This window comes from Chironomus tepperi, unplaced genomic scaffold, assembly GCF_022539635.2.
Source record: "Chironomus tepperi strain 1889 unplaced genomic scaffold, CSIRO-AGI_Ctep_v1 contig_223, whole genome shotgun sequence".
In the NCBI taxonomy this organism is placed as follows: domain Eukaryota; kingdom Metazoa; phylum Arthropoda; class Insecta; order Diptera; family Chironomidae; genus Chironomus; species Chironomus tepperi.
Genome location: NW_027226345.1, coordinates 426,309 through 443,968, shown reverse-complemented (window position 1 = coordinate 443,968; position 17,660 = coordinate 426,309). Strand labels below are relative to the sequence as shown.

The window sequence follows — 17,660 nt, the reverse complement described above, 5'->3', positions numbered from 1 at the left end:
TGAAATTAGGAATTTTAACGTATTTCTGACAATTGAAATTATTTAAAGCGTTGCCTTATTGAACTATCACATGAAGTTGACTCCCTTTTCAAATATCACAAAAATAAATTTAACAAAGCGCACTTTAATTGCAGAAAGTTAATTTTAGTGAATTAAAAGGATTATACGATGGAATATTGTAATGTAAGCATAATTGACGGCAAATTAGTCGTCAATAACAAGAAAATTCTCAAAAAACGCAAGATTATTCGTAAGCAAGTATCAAATGAACGTGTTATTGTCAAAAACGAGATTCCGTACGTAATTTCAGTAAAGGAAGAAGTTCAAGAGTATTTTGGAAATGAAGAATCAAGCCCTGAAAACCTAGAAGGTGTTGAGGCAAATTTTGTGACTTATGAGGATATAATTAAGGAGGAAACAGTATGTCCAAATTGTATGATGGAATTTTCGACTGTTGAGAATCTTCATGCACATATTAATGCTTGTCATACAGCCCATCGATGTGATGTTTGCTTTAAGCAACTAAAAAGCAAAAGTGGGCTCGATCGACATCTCAAGTCACACCTTAAACCACCAAAATTCTTCGAATGTGAAATTTGTTCTGAAAAAATCATTCGACGAACTGATTTTAAGAAGCACTTATTGGAACACAATATTGGAACTAGATATGTCTGCGAACTCTGTCCATATGTTTGTCTCAGTAAGAGGGGATTGCATACCCATCACGTTACAACTCATACGAAGAAGTTCAAGCCACTGCGATTCATTTCTTGTGATAAATGCACGCTGTCGTTCCGGAACCAAGAAGCATTCAATGAGCATAAATTGTATCATTTTAAGATGGAACAGCAGGAGAAGTATTGACTGTGGAAGTAAGAATAATATGCATTAATTAATTTTCTGAACTAAAATATTTTTCTTTATTTGTTTTTAAGATTTTGATTCCGATAAATATTATTTGATGAATTTACTTAAGTTTTCATACATCATAGATTGATAGAAGATGGTAAGAGTTATTTGCCATTTCACATTAATTCGTAAATTTTTTATTCTTTGTACTTGCCTAAAAAAAATTGTTATTTTTTCTCATAAATATTGAATAAAAAGAAGTATTAAGGCAATTGATTTAGTTTACCAATTATGTTAATCTGATGGACACATAAATTCTTATTTTTTAGGCTATTAATTGATGAGTTTTTATTCATTAATCGAACATAAAGTTAGCATTTTAATGTTTAGTGGATTTTTTTCATTTTGGATGATATTTTGAAAAATAAAAATCAGTCTTTTGAGGCCTATTTTTCAGTAAATTAAGCATTTTAAAGTTTCATCGAAATACGTCTTTTTAGGAATGAAATGTAGATTTTGTTATGGTTTTACTTCACATTTGTTTAAAAATGGCAAAAAATAAAATTAAAGCATCAAAAAACAAAAAATAATTAAAATCATAAAACTTGATTATTATGGAGTTTTTAAGGGCATTTTTGAAGGCAGAATTCAGTTTAATCAGCTAATTAGAAAATATTATGAATTTTGAACTTCGTAATCAACGGATTTTTAAGATTTGAATTTTTTGAACTAGTTAAATTTTCAAATTTTTGAAAACCGTTAAACTTTCAAATTTTTGAAAACCGTTGAAGTTCGAATATTTTGAAATCCGTTAATCTTTCAAATTTTTGAAAACCGCTAAATTTTAAAATTTTTGAAAGCCGTTAAACATTCAAATTTCTGAAATCAACTAAATTCCAAATTTATTGAAAAATTTTAATTTTCCAAATATCCTGCCCATCATAAAACACCCCAAAATAACTCCTATCCTAAAATATTTATCATTATCTCCTGGTTTTCCTTCATATCATCCTATCCTACAATCTATATCTTTATCTAATAAAAAAGTGTATTCCTTTTCATTTTTATAACTTTTTTACACGCTTTTATTTAAGTCACTCTGTTTGTATGCGTCAAATCTTGGAATCGATTTTTCGACCACTTCTGTTGCTCCTATTGAGCTCAAAATTTTTCTACATGTGTATTCCCGATGACAATACAATATTTAGGCATTTTGAAATCTCAAGAATTCTTAATTATGCTATAATTAATTAAATAAAATTTGAGATGGGAAAAAAATCCCAAGTCAATTAAGTATATTTCTAATGTACATGAATTAGACCATATACAAGGTTGAAAATTAGTTTCTATGTTTTATTGTGCATTGATTATTAATACCAGCTATTAATTATGTTAAATATAGTATTCGTTCAAAGTATTTTCGGAAGAGAAAAAACAAAGCTAAGTATTTTTCTCGTGGAATATTTAAAATTCAAAAAACCGTTATAGTTTGAATCTTAAAATACCGTTAAATTAAAATGAAATTTCCATCAAAATTTATTCAGTAATATTGAATCGGGACATTGAATCTAGATCTTGATATTATGGAAATAGTGTGACTGGATGTTAACAGAATCTTAACATAATGTGAATGAATGTTACTGGATCTTGCTATATTGTATAAATATGGTTCTGGATGTTACTGGATCTTCCTAAACTGTATAAATACGGTGCTGGATGTTACTGGATCTTCCTAAACTGTATAAATATGGTGCTGGATGTTACTGGATCTTGCTATACTGTATAAATATAGTGCTGGATCTTACTGGATCTTGATATACTGTATAAATATGGTCCTGGATGTTACTGGATCTTGATATACTGTATAAATATGGTCCTGGATCTTACTGGATCTTGATATACTGTATAAATATGGTCCTGGATCTTACTGGATCTTGTTATACTGTATAAATATGGTCCTGGATCTTACTGGATCTTGTTATACTGTATAAATATGGTCCTGGATGTTACTGGATCTTGATATACTGTATAAATATGGTCCTGGATCTTACTGGATCTTGATATACTGTATAAATATGGTCCTGGATCTTACTGGATCTTGATATACTGTATAAATATGGTCCTGGATCTTACTGGATCTTGATATACTGTATAAATATGGTCCTGGATCTTACTGGATCTTGATATACTGTATAAATATGGTCCTGGATCTTACTGGATCTTGATATACTGTATAAATATGGTCCTGGATAATGCACAATCATGCTGTACTGTAAAATATCAGTGTTGTTAAGTTCTCAATCAGAAAACCAACAATTTGTTATTAATTTAAGATTGTATGGAAATATTATAGACTGTTATATGGTTTCAATACAAATTTAATTATACTTCACAAGACATAGCAGTAAGTTTTTTAGTTTTATATATTGCTTTCGAGCGAAAATCCAGTACGATCGTAAAATTATATAATTCATGAAAAACTTGAGAATTGTGCACATATGAAAATATGTTGTCGTTACTGTAAAAGTATACAACTATGATATTATAACAGACACTACTGTGACCTAATAACAGTCGGGCGAACGAAGCGAAGCGAAGTGGAGTCCGACACTACTGTGACCTAATAACAGTCGGGCGAACGAAGCGAAGCGAAGTGAAGTCCGACACTACTGTGACCTAATAACAGTCGGGCGAACGAAGCAAAGCGAAGTGGAGTCCGACACTACTGTGACCTAATAACAGTCGGGCGAACGAAGCGAAGCGAAGTGGAGTCCGACACTACTGTGACCTAATAACAGTCGGGCGAACGAAGCGAAGCGAAGTGAAGTCCGACACTACTGTGACCTAATAACAGTCGGGCGAACGAAGCGAAGCGAAGTAGAGTCCGACACTACTGTGACCTAATAACAGTCGGGTGAACGAAGCGAAGCGAAGTGGAGTCCGACACTACTGTGACCTAATAACAGTCGGGCGAACGAAGCGAAGCGAAGTGGAGTCCGACACTACTGTGACCTAATAACAGTCGGGCGAACGAAGCGAAGCGAAGTGGAGTCCGACACTACTGTGACCTAATAACAGTCGGGCGAACGAAGCGAAGCGAAGTGGAGTCCGACACTACTGTGACCTAATAACAGTCGGGCGAACGAAGCGAAGCGAAGTGGAGTCCGACACTACTGTGACCTAATAACAGTCGGGCGAACGAAGCGAAGCGAAGTGAAGTCCGACACTACTGTGACCTAATAACAGTCGGGCGAACGAAGCGAAGCGAAGTGGAGTCCGACACTACTGTGACCTAATAACAGTCGGGCGAACGAAGCGAAGCGAAGTGGAGTCCGACACTACTGTGACCTAATAACAGTCGGGCGAACGAAGCGAAGCGAAGTGGAGTCCGACACTACTGTGACCTAATAACAGTCGGGCGAACGAAGCGAAGCGAAGTGAAGTCCGACACTACTGTGACCTAATAACAGTCGGGCGAACGAAGCGAAGCGAAGTGAAGTCCGACACTACTGTGACCTAATAACAGTCGGGCGAACGAAGCGAAGCGAAGTGGAGTCCGACACTACTGTGACCTAATAACAGTCGGGCGAACGAAGCGAAGCGAAGTGGAGTCCGACACTACTGTGACCTAATAACAGTCGGGCGAACGAAGCGAAGCGAAGTGAAGTCCGACACTACTGTGACCTAATAACAGTCGGGCGAACGAAGCGAAGCGAAGTGGAGTCCGACACTACTGTGACCTAATAACAGTCGGGCGAACGAAGCGAAGCGAAGTGGAGTCCGACACTACTGTGATCTAATAACAGTCGGGCGAACGAAGCGAAGCGAAGTAGAGTCCGACACTACTGTGACCTAATAACAGTCGGGCGAACGAAGCGAAGCGAAGTGGAGTCTGGCACTACTGTGATCTATGCACAGTCGGACGAACGAAGCGAAGCGAAGTGGAGTCCGACACTACTGTGACCTAATAACAGTCGGGCGAACGAAGCGAAGCGAAGTGAAGTCCGACACTACTGTGACATAATAACAGTCGGGCGAACGAAGCGAAGCGAAGTAGAGTCCGACACTACTGTGACCTAATAACAGTCGGGCGAACGAAGCGAAGCGAGTGAAGGCGTGAAAATTTTCCAACACGTAAGAAAACTACATGGATCATCGTAAGTGAAAAAATAGTTCGGACTTGGTTGAGCGAAGCTCACAAATTTTTGCGACCTGAACGAAGCGAAGCGAAGTGGAGTCCGACACTACTGTGACCTATACACAGTTGGACGAACGAAGCGAAGCGAATTGGAGTCTGGCACTACTGTGATCTATACACAGTCGGACGAACGAAGCGAAGCGAAGTGAAGTATTTTAAGTATTTACTTAAACGAATTGAATACACATGGGTCGAAAAATCTATTACTTGATATGACTAAAAAGGATAAAATAAATTTATACAAAAAAAAAACTTTTTTTAAAAAGTACACGCTTTTATTCAAGAGTGAACTAAAAAGAAGAAAATAATTTTTTTCCGGACACACAAATATAAAACAAAATTTTTAACTAAAAATAAAAGCGTGGGGCGCTCATAATAGACATAATGTTATACATTCTTAGTTACTTGGACATTCAAGCCAACTGCTCAACAAGGTATAACAAGCAGATTTACTCTAATAGGTATTAATATGTAAATTGATAAGATTCTATTTTAGCACTAAAAAGAAAAGTTAAATTAGTTCACAAAAAGAATTAGGAAATTGTAAGCAAGTATCCCGAACAGACAAGGAGCATGCTCATGAGTAAGCTCATATAGTTGAGAATGTTCATTTTCATTAATTGAGTATACATATAAGCACGCTCATTAAAATGAGAACATTCATTGTCTGCTAGGATATTCGACTACTGTAAATGGTAAACGCTGACATTTATACAATTTCAAAACTATGTCCTAGTAACTAAGAATGTATAACATTATGTCTATTATGAGCGCCCCACGCTTTTATTTTTAGTTAAAAATTTTGTTTTATATTTGTGTGTCCGGAAAAAAATTATTTTCTTCTTTTTAGTTCACTCTTGAATAAAAGCGTGTACTTTTTAAAAAAAGTTTTTTTTTTGTATATTTTGATTGGTGCAGTTCACTTTCATTTTTTCTTTGTTTTAAAAAACATTCCACAAAAAACAAAACATCAACAATAGATATAAACTTGTCTCACTTTTTTCACATTTAACAGTTTCTCATGATTTACTTTTATGTGCTTTAAATTAATGTTTATTAAAAAATAATTCGTGCATATCTAAATTGCACATTTAATTAAACTTAAAAATAATTATTTAATTACAGAAAAAAAGATTTTTTTAATTATTAATTCTTAACTTTTGGTGGATATCCAAAAACTATACATACATTTATTTCATTATTGCAATCAATTACTTTTTTTAAATGAGTAATGCTCTATATAAATAATGATTGAACAAATAGACATAGCTCGAGGACAAATGTGATGACAAATATCACAAAAATAATATAAATCCATAATAAATAATCATGAGTTCCTGAACGTAAGACTTATGTATATAAAAAAAATCAAAGGAACATTATTTTAATGTGTATTTTTAAGGCATTATACTACTCATGCTGCCCATTTGTGATTTTGATTGGGCAAATTGCTGCAAAAGATTGTGTCGTGCTATTTGCTGCTCCATTCTTTGTATTGTTGCTGTGAGATGAGAATTTTCGACATAAAGATCCTTTACGAGTAAGTCAGCACTTGCAAGTCTCGTCGCTTGCTCTGATATGACAATACTTTGTGCCTCTAAGCGATTCCTTAATTCATTAAGCTCCTGACGTTGTTGATGCCATGTTTCTAAAATAAATAATTGTTGTTAGACGAAAAAAGTATGTGTAAATACAGATGTTTGTGATACTTACGATACATTATTGTTTCTGTGTAATGCTGTTGTTGTCTCAAAACATTTTGTAGATGTTTATTCTTTATTTGTAGTCTTTCCAATTTTTGTGATAAGTTTGGATGAGTGGATTTCTGTAAAAATAAAAATAAATCATAGATAATGAGCCTTGCATAATGAAGGATGATGACGAATAGGAAAGGTATTTTGTTAGGCGCCTGATATTGTCATACAGTCAATAAATACTTTAGATAAGAGACTAGGAATTTATCATTTTTTTAACGGTTTTTTGGAATTTAAAATTTAACGGTTTTCTAAGATTTGAATTTGTAGTACAAATTTAGAACAGAAATTTTGAAATATTTTTAACCGTTAAAATTTTAAATTCCCAAAAACTGTTATTATGTCTATATTTTCTGCAAGTCACAATGACCGCATATTTATGCCCAAACTGGTCATAATAAAGCACATCAGTTGAAAATATATTGATTTGCTGACAATAAATCTCTTTATCCCCTTAATGACAAAATTATAACCAAAAATATCCCCCATTGATCAAAAGACATCTGTCTACTTACATAAGCATTTGCTAAAATAGGCCTTGCTTCTTGCAGCTGTTGAAGCTCCATAATAAGACTTTCACGTTGTGTCGCTAATTCCTGTATCTCCTCTTTCATTTGATCCATTATAATCTTCATCTTTCTTAATCTCTCATGTCCCTCATTAACACTTGTTGGACTTGCTGCACCATCATTTATCTCATTCAATGACTGAATACTATTCGATACGACGGATTTATTTGATATTAATGATAATGCTTCATTTACTTCTAAAAGCTCTTTTGATGTTTCTGAGATTTCGGGCTGTTGTGAGTGCTGTGAATGATTTGAGGACGGTGGTTTTTGAATTGGTGATATGATCCTTACAGGCTCTTCCACAATTGGTTCTTCAATCACGACATCGCTGTTCTTCTTACTTACATAATTTGGATTCTGATAATCTCGTATTGGACCGGTGATTGTGTTTTGATTTAATAGGTAACTAATTGGTGAACTAGCAATGCTGACATTGTCAGGCGATGCGGCACGTGGCGGTGTCTTTAAACTAGCTATTGACTGATTTTGTAACTGAGTTAGTTCCAATTTCATTGATTCAATTTCTTTGTCTTTTTCATCCAGCAATGATTGTGCGTGAACTTTAAGCTCTTCCATTTCATTCTCAAGTTCCAAATATTGACTCTCAAGTTGACATTTCTCATCAATTGGACTTAAACGTCCATTATTCTTTTCTACTTGTGCTGCAAATTGATCTTCTAGTTCCGACATTTTTTGCAGTAGTTCCGCAAACTTTTCATCACTTTGCCGTTGATCATCATCAAATAAGAGCCGTTCCTCATTCAATTTTGCTTGCCAATAGTCTTCACAATTCTCATATTCTTTACTCATTAGCTCTAAATTGTCTTCAAGTTCCTTTACACGATTCTGTAGACGCTCATTTTCATTCTTAAATTTTGTCAGGTCATCAACACTTATATCATGATTATTACTGATGTTATTGCTTGTTGTGTCAACATTTTTTGATTCCTCAATTTTACTTTTATACTCCGACACTTTCTCTTCCAATTCCAGTATTTTTCTCTTCATCTGCTCAATCGCTTCCTCATCTTTCTTTTGATATGTCGGTAATACTTTTGGAATTGGCGTTGATGATGCCAATTCACTATTCAATGCCATCCATTCACCGCTGTTTTCCGTCTCTTCAATGTCATTGCTAAATTTTCTTACTTTTCCCATTCGTGGACTCTCTTCGACATTCCGTGACTTGCTTGGCGAATCACCACGACGTTTAATCGCAGCACTTGTTATTGCTTCTTGTTCATCTATGCTTAATGTTTCGCGTGTGACTTTACTCTTGTTCTTCCATCTCATTACCTGTTGAAATAAGGTGATAACGTATTTTAGTAATTTGAATTTTTTTGATTTTTCCAATTTAAATTTAGATCGAATTTTCTCTTATTAAGCTTTTTTAAAGAGATTCAATGAGCCCAAAGTGTGAAGGATAATCCATAAAAACTTATAGCAGTTCTCAATTTCAACAAAATTTCTCTGAATTATTTAAATTGCTTTTAAAAATTTCAATATTTAATATTTCATCAAAACACACATTAAAGGCTGTTTTGTCGGCTAGTCTTTGCTAAATATTGTTATTGCTACACTAATCTACTATTATGTGCTAATTAAGTTGGCCTTAGACGACGATTCAACAATAAAAACTGAGAAATCTTTTGTAAACATTAATTACTCACATCTGACCAAATTTCTTTTAAAACAAACATAATTAACCATTTTCCTATTAACTAACTTAACTAGGAACAATTTAAGAGGTTGAATACACTGTATTTAACATTTTAAAAGGATTAAAACTGTGAAAAATGGAAATTTTAGGAAATTATTTTGATGACAAATTTTTAAATATTTTTTGACCGTTATTTTTCAAAATAAATTGAACCGTTATTTTTTGAAAAACTATTGTAACCGCACTCATTTCTCGAATTACATACAAATAAAACAGATGTTATACATCTACAAAACAATCAAAAACATTACCTCAACATTAAGACTCTCAACATCCGATTGAAGCTCGTCATTCTTGTCCCGTAAATTGGAATTTTCCATTTGTAAGGTTTCAATCTTCTCAATTAAATCCAACATTTCCTCATTATGCGAATCAGTACGTTCATCAGCTCCGCCACCAACTTCCATTTCTGAAATGTCTTGATTTAATTTGATATTTTGTTCGAGTAATTCAGTTATTTGTTTATGAAGTTCAGCTTGTTCATTTTCCAAGGCACAATTATCGTCTTTTAAGCTCAAAAGTTCTTGTCGCAATTTTAACTCTTCAGCCTCCATTGTTTTTATTTTTAATTCTAGTCGCGAATTTAAATTTCCCAATTGTTCTCGTTCAGCTGTCAATTGTATCGTCAACTCACGTATTGCCTCATTGTGTCGTTGCTCGAGTGACTTTATTTCCGATCGTGTTGAATCTTCGAGATTTGTATGCCTTTCGTCAATTTCTTGGGCTAATATTGATGCACGTCGATTGATTTCTTTATTATCGGTAAATAGCTTCTTATTCTCATCGGCTAATTGACGAAAGCTTTGTCTTAGTGATGATATTTCTGACTTATGTAGTGCAACTGATGCTTTAAGCAATGTCGACAACACATCGGGTGTATTTTGACGTTGAATTTCTTCTTCAAGGACATTACATAATTCCGACAACTTAATTGTCTTGCTTAAAAATCCTAAATTGTGTAGTAAGCGTTCTGGTTCAGGCACATTTGCTGATGTCCACATCGATACGATATCTTCATTTGAAATACATCCAGATTCGGTTGAAAATATAGGCACAATATCTTGATAAACTTGAGTGTCTTCCTTCTTTTCTAAATTATTGAAATTCACATTTTTCTGTCCAATATTTTCGACACTTGAAAACATATCGGAATCACTTTGTAATAGATTCAAAAAGTCATCAAACTTTATTCCACCGTCACGTTTAATCGAAAGCTTTTCAAACACTTCCTCGGCTGCTAATTTTGCCGCTATTTTATGAAGACCGACACGTTCACAAACAATTTCTAATTGTTGAAAATTCAAAACATCGCCAGCTTCAAAGCTATTCCATACAACGCGTAGATTCTGCGACAATAAGCTCATTTTAATTAAATTATCACTTTCATCCATTGAATCTTCATTGATTTCGCGTTCTTGACGCAACTGTCGTAATCTTATTTCTAATTTTGATGCCTTTTGCGATGGCAATGATGCACAACGCTTTAATTTTGTTGAATATAATGGACGTCTTCGTTTTGCACCGTGCACATCACTTTGCGACACTGAACGTTGGACTTTTGACTGTTTTTTCTCTGGCGATGCCACAACAATTGTTGTTGTTGTCTCGTTATCTGAATCCGATGTGTCATTAATCAGATCATCACTATTTTGTGTAGGACGTGATCGACGGCCGTATTTTTTTGTACCGACAATATATTTTGGTGATATTTCACGGTCCGATTCGTTGTCACTTGATGGCTTTGTTGGTGATACTTGAGTTGTTGTTGATGCAGATGTTTCTGATTATTTTGATGGCGGAAAATTATTAATAATTTTTATTTGATGAAGAAGACAGAGAAGTAAATGAAAAGAGTAATTAATTAGTAAATCAGTAAATTGTAGCTAATTGTTTCTTTGTTTTATGAGACGATAGAAATTTTTTAAAAAAAACTAAAGTAATTCGAGATGTGAACGAAAGAAAGACTAATTAAACACTAAGACGACAGTGAGTGAATAAAATAAAGTAAGCAAGACGAAAGAGAGATAGTCTGTCTCAAAAATTGTGTACATTTGTGTGTAGGATGACATCACGACAGTCTCTCTATCGTGTAGTATAATATATTATATATTTTTGTTTTTATTTTGCTAAAGTGTGAATGTGTGAAGGTGACTTAGGCGCATTTTTGATGGGCTTGTTGATATTAAAGTTCAATGATATTTATGTTTTGGATTGTTTGTGTGCAGTTATGGTCTAGTATCAAGCTTAAGGTGTAAATTATTGAAAATAAAACTTAGTAGCGGCTTCCAAAAATTTGAAAATAAATTAACGGTATTCCAAAATTAAAAAAATTTACCGGTTTTCAGAAATTTAAACATTTACCGGTTTTTAGAAATTTAAAAAAAAAATTTTAGAGTTCAAAATTTGAATTTGAGCATTTTTAAAATTTCAACGGCTTTCAATAGTTTGAAAATTTTAACGGTTTTTAAAAATTTAAAGAATTATTATTAAAGTTCAAAAATTGAGCTTGAGCATTTTACAAAATTTATAAAGCCGTTATAAATGGAAATTTTACATTTAAGCTGAAATTGAAGTTTTTTTAGAATTTTTGCCTAAATTGGCTTAACAATATAATTTCCAGAATAAAGACTTATTTATAGCTCTACCATACAATGAAAAATCAATATATCGTTTTATATAACAAATTTTCATCAGCCTTTTCGTGACCTAAATAGCCTTATCAGTAAATCAGTAAGTCAGTCACTCCCGCATAATATAGGTAGACAAATTATACTCACGAAAATAGGCTAAATAAACCCAAATAAATCCATTGAAAGGAGATAATTCATGACTATACCAAATATATCATTTATAAAGTATCGTTAGCTCGTTTGTCACAAATTTAAACTGGATTTTTTTGTCGCATACAGGCAAAAAAAAAAGTAAAAGAATGTTCACTTTCATAGCCGAAAGGCAGCAAAATTGATTATTTTTTTTGGGTTAAATGTAATTATGTCAATTTAGTAATTTTCTGTAACAATATTTTTTTTTTCTTCTCTTCAACATCATGCCTCACACGTTTCATGTCACACTTAAATATATGTAAAATGTTAATGAATTTCCACTACATGTCCGGTATAAAATAGGAAATTAAAATGATTACTTAATTAAAAAAATCGCACTTTAATCAAATATTATTATTGTTTTTTTATGTCGTAAACCTTCTTTCTTTCATTCACTCACATTACTGGACATACAGTTTGTTATAGGTATACAAAAAAGTTTTTTATTTCTGTTAATACAAGATAAATATGGTTTTTAAGTTATTGATAAGCCTTCTCCGTATTTTTATTACTTATATCAATGTCTTAGTGAACAAAAAAGAAAATATTATTAAGAAAAGTAAAAGAAAACTACAAACACAAAAAAAATAAAAATAAAGGAAAGAACAAACCCTAAGCAATAAACAAGATGATCCATTTTCCTTTTTACCTTTTGCGATTTTTATATATATACACAACCGTTTACACACCTTCTTTTTACCTCTATGAGCAGAATAATTGCCAAAATTTTATACATATAGTGAAGCCGAAAATATAAAGCATATAAATGAAGCTACAAGTGAGCGGTAAATTAAAAACAAAAAAAAATGTATTTTTTATGTACAGAGAAAATATTCCCATTGTCAAAATTTTGTTTGCGACGCCGACGGTTACCAATAGAAATTCCAAACCCCCAAAAATGTGTACACCTAATTCTTATGTTCATTTAATTTGACTTTTATTTTATTGTATACTAATGCAATTGTTGTTATTACACTTTAACCCCATCGAGTAGGACTAGAAGCATGCTACGGAAGAAAGGAGCCAATAAAAGTTGTAGAAATGTTTGGAATATAAAGCGCATTTAACAGCTTTGTAAAATTTGAAATTAGCGGTTATGTACAACTTAAAAAAATTAACGGTTTTGTAAAATTCAAAATTTAACGTTTTTGTAAAATTCAAAATTTAACGATTTTGTAAAATTCAAAATTCAACGATTTTGTAAAATTTGAATTTCATTTGAAGCCAACTTCATGAGTAACTAATTTTTTGAGTTTTACAAGACCGTTAAATTTTGAATATTTAAGAACAGTTAAATTTTGAATTCTACAAAACTGTTAGATCATTCGGAAATTGAGTCACGCTTAAACTTGAAGTTTAATTGCCAAAAATTTGCATACCTAATTATAATTTAAAAGAATAACGCTTTATCATTTAAAAACCAATTTGGACAAAACAAATTCTATACACATTATTCTCAAACAATGCTAAACAACAAAGCTTACAGCATAATTATTAATGTAATTCCTAGAATTCTTTATCAAATTACATATCGCACTGGGACAACCGTTTGATTCATACCAAGATAAGAAATCATTTGAATGACAGCTTATGTAAATGACGGCGTGTTTCATTGATGACTATAAATACACTTGAATTGACTAACTATAGCCGCTTAATAAGGATTGTCAGGTGGACTAATGTGGATAAATGAAGCAACAAAGAAAACACCCAAGTCATTTACGCCTAATATTGTCCATGGATATATCGAAAGAAATGTAGATTCAAGCTTGCGTTCTTGTTTATTTTTGCACATTCTTACTAATTCAATTATTGTGAATTACATTATTCTTAAAATACCTTTTATTTTCCACTTCGTGATTCCTATATTCAAATATATCTATTATGTACACACATACTTGTAGTTTTTATACATTGAAGAGCACTTGATATTTTTCGTTGAGAAGCTATTCAAGAAGCTATAAGCATGTTATTAGATTTAAATATTATAATCATTGACTATAAATATATTTAACGATGATGCAAATATGATAAATGTATGTTTGAAATATAAACAGTAAGAAGCTATTTGTTATCGCATTGAAATGTATCGAGCAAATCGATTAGAACAATGACTCTAGGGTGTCCATGCATAGTAACTAACAATTTAAAAAAAAAAAATATTTTAACGGATTTTCCAAATTTGAATTTTAACGGTTTTGTAAAATTTGAATTTGAGCGGTTTTGTAGAATTTGAATTTCTAGCGGTTTTGTAGCATTTGAATTTTAACTGTTTTGTAAAATTTGAATTTTAGCAGTTTTGTAGAATTTGAATTTTAACGGTTTTGGAAAATTTGAATTGAAGCGGTTTTGGAAAATTTGAATTTTTGTAAATTTCAACGGCTTTTGTAAGAAAATTCAAATTGCGCTTACCGCAAACTTTTCAATCTAAAATGCACTTCAGTCAGCATTTTTCAATGTCTAAAACCTTGAACAACTCAACAATTAATGTACCGAGCACCTCACAAAATGACCTTTACACCAAACTACATGGACACCACAATAAAAAAAAAACTGATAAATTATTGGAATGCAGCTTGAAATTCAATTTCACTTTTAACTAGCTGGCATCATTAAGAAGCAATTTTTGTGCGAAAAAAGTAAGCAAAAGAGATAAGAAAACAAAAATTAAATTCCAAAAGATTGATGAGAATTCCACACAATTTAAAAAATGTGCATAGCTACATGTACTTTATATACAAATTAAATACAAAGAGTACCATCACCCACATAATTGTGAATTCAAGAGAATGAGGAAATAATAGCAAATAACTAATCAAAAAAAAACAAAAACAAATCCGAGGATGGAGAATTTACCGTCATCTTCACTAGTTATAACATGCAGAAGACCCTCGCGAAATTCTTCGAATGTAACTCCTGTCTTGGTTCCATTTTTGAATAAAATACTGATGAGCAATGTTAGCCTTTCTTTGAGCTGAAGTGTTTGACACAAATTTCTTAATCCACTTTCATTTAACTTCCCGTCGTTTTCGAAATTTTTGAATAAATTAAAAAGCTTTTGTTCGTAAGGATCTATAAATATTGAATTGGTTGGTATAAATGTACTCATTGCAAAGTATAATAGATGTCCAATATTATTGCAAATGATGATTTAATAAAATTAATAAAAATAAAAATATGCAACGTAAAAAATATTTAAATTTACGAATAAAACGGTCACTTTTGATTTGAATCTTTAGCACAATTTGTACAAGATTCTTTAGAACACGCTTTAAGTAACAAAATATTCAATTTAGAAATTAAAACTGGAGAAAACTAACAAAATGAGTGATGAAATAATTTTTTTGTTTTTTTTCTTTTTCTTTGACGAAAAAAACAGAAGGCACGAATTTAATGTTTTTAGTTGTTTTAGTAGGGATAAACTCACCCATCACACAATGTCTTAGATAAATGAGGACTTAACTAACATGCTTAAATTGCTAAGCACCCTATTTTCATTCCTTTAAACACTATTTTTAATTTTTTAATAAATTTCTCTTATGTGATGTTTTTTGTAATTTCGCCCTTGTGGAAATAACTGATTTCTTTTGTTTACAAATGAATTTTCTCCCTTTTAAACGATTAACATTAATTTCTGAGTGTGTAGACTGATTGTTCTTGTAATTTGATGCAATTATAATTCTCTAAAACCAATTGATTATCCTTAATAAATTAGATATTATTAAAAATGCAAAAAACGTCGAATTCTGCATTTTATTCTGGAATATTTGGGTTTGAAAATTTAAATTTGTAAAAACCGTTAAACACTTTCGACGAGATTTATACTTATTTACTGTTTACATTTCTATAAAAATTCTAAAAAATAATAAATCATGGATAAAAAAGAGGAAAATAAGCTTGACACTGATTGGGATAAGATAGATGAGGAACGAAAGCACTTGTACATATTAGGGAGAGATGTGTCGGAAATACCGTGCTTTAGAAACAGCTTTTTGTATGGTATTTCAGGAGGTTTTGGAACTGGATTAGGTAAATTTATTTTAATTTATTTATTTCCTTCAAAGTTGAATTAAATTGATGATTTTTACAGGAACATTTATGTTTACATCACGAACAAAGCTTTCTGTGCATGTTTCTTTTGCTACTTTCATCGCAACGACTGTTAGTTACTGGTTTTATTGCAGGTATGAGAAATAAGATCCAGAACATAAATTCATAAACTAAGAAATGACTTAATATAATAACTTCTTATTTATCTAATAGGTACAATTACTCAAAAACGAAGTTCCTTTACAGTCAACTAAAAACAGCTATGAAACAACAAGCGCTATATGAAGGAACTTCCATAGAAGAGGAAGTCACCAAAAGAGCAAAAAGTGTATAGTAGTGTATTAATTAAATAATAAATGCAAATTAGTTTAAATAAATGTCCAAAAGTATCAAAAGTGGAAATTCATCCTATTTCATTAAAAAGTTAAATATTGCATAGAACAGATCAACACCAAGTGAATGCAAGAATTGTCACGCATGTGTGTTTCGCATGCATGCGATTTTTGAGTAGCATGGGAATTTCTAATAGTACGATACACTTATACGGATAGGCTTATTCTAACTTATACATCCAAAACTTTCATTGATAATTTCACAATTGAAAAATGTGCTGTGAGGATATTAGCAAATGACGTCCTCATATATTCGGAATGAATTTTGATCTTCCAAACATCTGCCAATCTTAGGCAAGTATTGAATGAGATAAATTATGTTAGACAAATGTCATAAATTTGACAATTTTTGAGAAATTAAAGCATTTCAATGCTTGCTTAGTAACTACGTTGGATAATGAATGATTTTTGCTAAAAATGTTCGCATAGCCGAGCAGCACAACGTGTTCGCTACGTCACAGTCATTCGATACGACGACAAGTTATCTTGACGACATCGTGTCATCCGATTTAGACTCATGTTTATTGCGAAAAATGCCATTCGTCGCGTTGTGCTGCTCGGTTAAATTTCTTCCAAAAATAGCACAATCTTGTTAGATTAGTAAACATCTGTTGACCATTATAAATTTCACGTTATAAATTTTCCATATAAACATTACACTTTATGAATCAGTCTTTTTTCGTCTTGACAATATGATAAGATAAGAAAGTTCGCGTGGAGTAGAACCTCAAGTATATTAAAAACTTTATTTTTAGAACATAAACAGAATTTTCAGTTTTAACAAGTTTGAGAAAAAGCACTTGATGATAAAGTGATTAAGTAAGTACATTACATAAATGGCTCAATTATCTTGTAAAGCATAAGATGAAGGCGCATGATTAGAAGCAAATTATCACGTCAGTAACAAACAGCAATTTGTTGCGAACTGTGTAATAAGTGCTGAAATGAAATGTGACCATGAGTTTGCTAAATTGCTATAAATTTTTATGATAGGCCTACTATTTGCTAAACTAGAAAATTTGCTATCTTGTCACGTTAAGTCATACATGGAAGCAAGATAGTAGTAAGTATTTTTATCAAGCAAACAAAAAAATCTATTTTTAAACCTTTTTACTTAGCAATAGTCATATTTCATTTGTGATAAACACTTGAAACTTGATAATGAAAATAAAATATAGTAAGTTAAAAGAAATGAAGCAAATAAATACGCGTGAGTTATCAGGTTTCCTTTTTGTCCATACACTATCTAAAGTTAAAAACATGAAGTCTCAAATTTTGCAATTATTGCAGTCTATATGAAGTT

At 31.8% G+C, this 17,660-nt stretch overlaps 2 protein-coding genes across 3 annotated transcripts; one reads left to right on the top strand and one right to left on the bottom strand.

The window, feature by feature from the left end:
- Window positions 1-4,701: 4,701 nt before the first annotated feature.
- On the bottom strand, window positions 4,702-15,482 carry Nin (blastoderm-specific gene 25D). Of its 2 annotated transcripts, XM_070640824.1 has the most exons (6): window positions 15,343-15,480; window positions 14,772-14,987; window positions 9,345-10,873; window positions 7,317-8,669; window positions 6,761-6,872; window positions 4,702-6,695 (listed from the first exon to the last, which is right to left on the bottom strand). In XM_070640824.1, exons 1-6 carry the CDS (start codon window positions 15,344-15,346, stop codon window positions 6,445-6,447), a joined length of 3,465 nt encoding a protein of 1,154 aa, XP_070496925.1. In that variant the 5' UTR covers window positions 15,347-15,480; the 3' UTR covers window positions 4,702-6,444. The 2 variants fall into 2 exon arrangements, with proteins under 2 accessions (XP_070496925.1, XP_070496926.1); XM_070640825.1 differs by lacking the exon at window positions 14,772-14,987 and having other exon boundaries at window positions 4,704-6,695; window positions 15,343-15,482.
- Window positions 15,483-15,736: 254 nt separating this feature from the next.
- On the top strand, window positions 15,737-16,316 carry l(3)87Df (lethal (3) 87Df). The gene is made up of 3 exons (XM_070640831.1): window positions 15,737-15,944; window positions 16,006-16,099; window positions 16,179-16,316. The coding sequence occupies exons 1-3, from the start codon at window positions 15,788-15,790 to the stop codon at window positions 16,297-16,299; spliced, it is 372 nt and encodes a 123-aa protein (XP_070496932.1). The 5' UTR covers window positions 15,737-15,787; the 3' UTR covers window positions 16,300-16,316.
- Window positions 16,317-17,660: the final 1,344 nt, after the last annotated feature.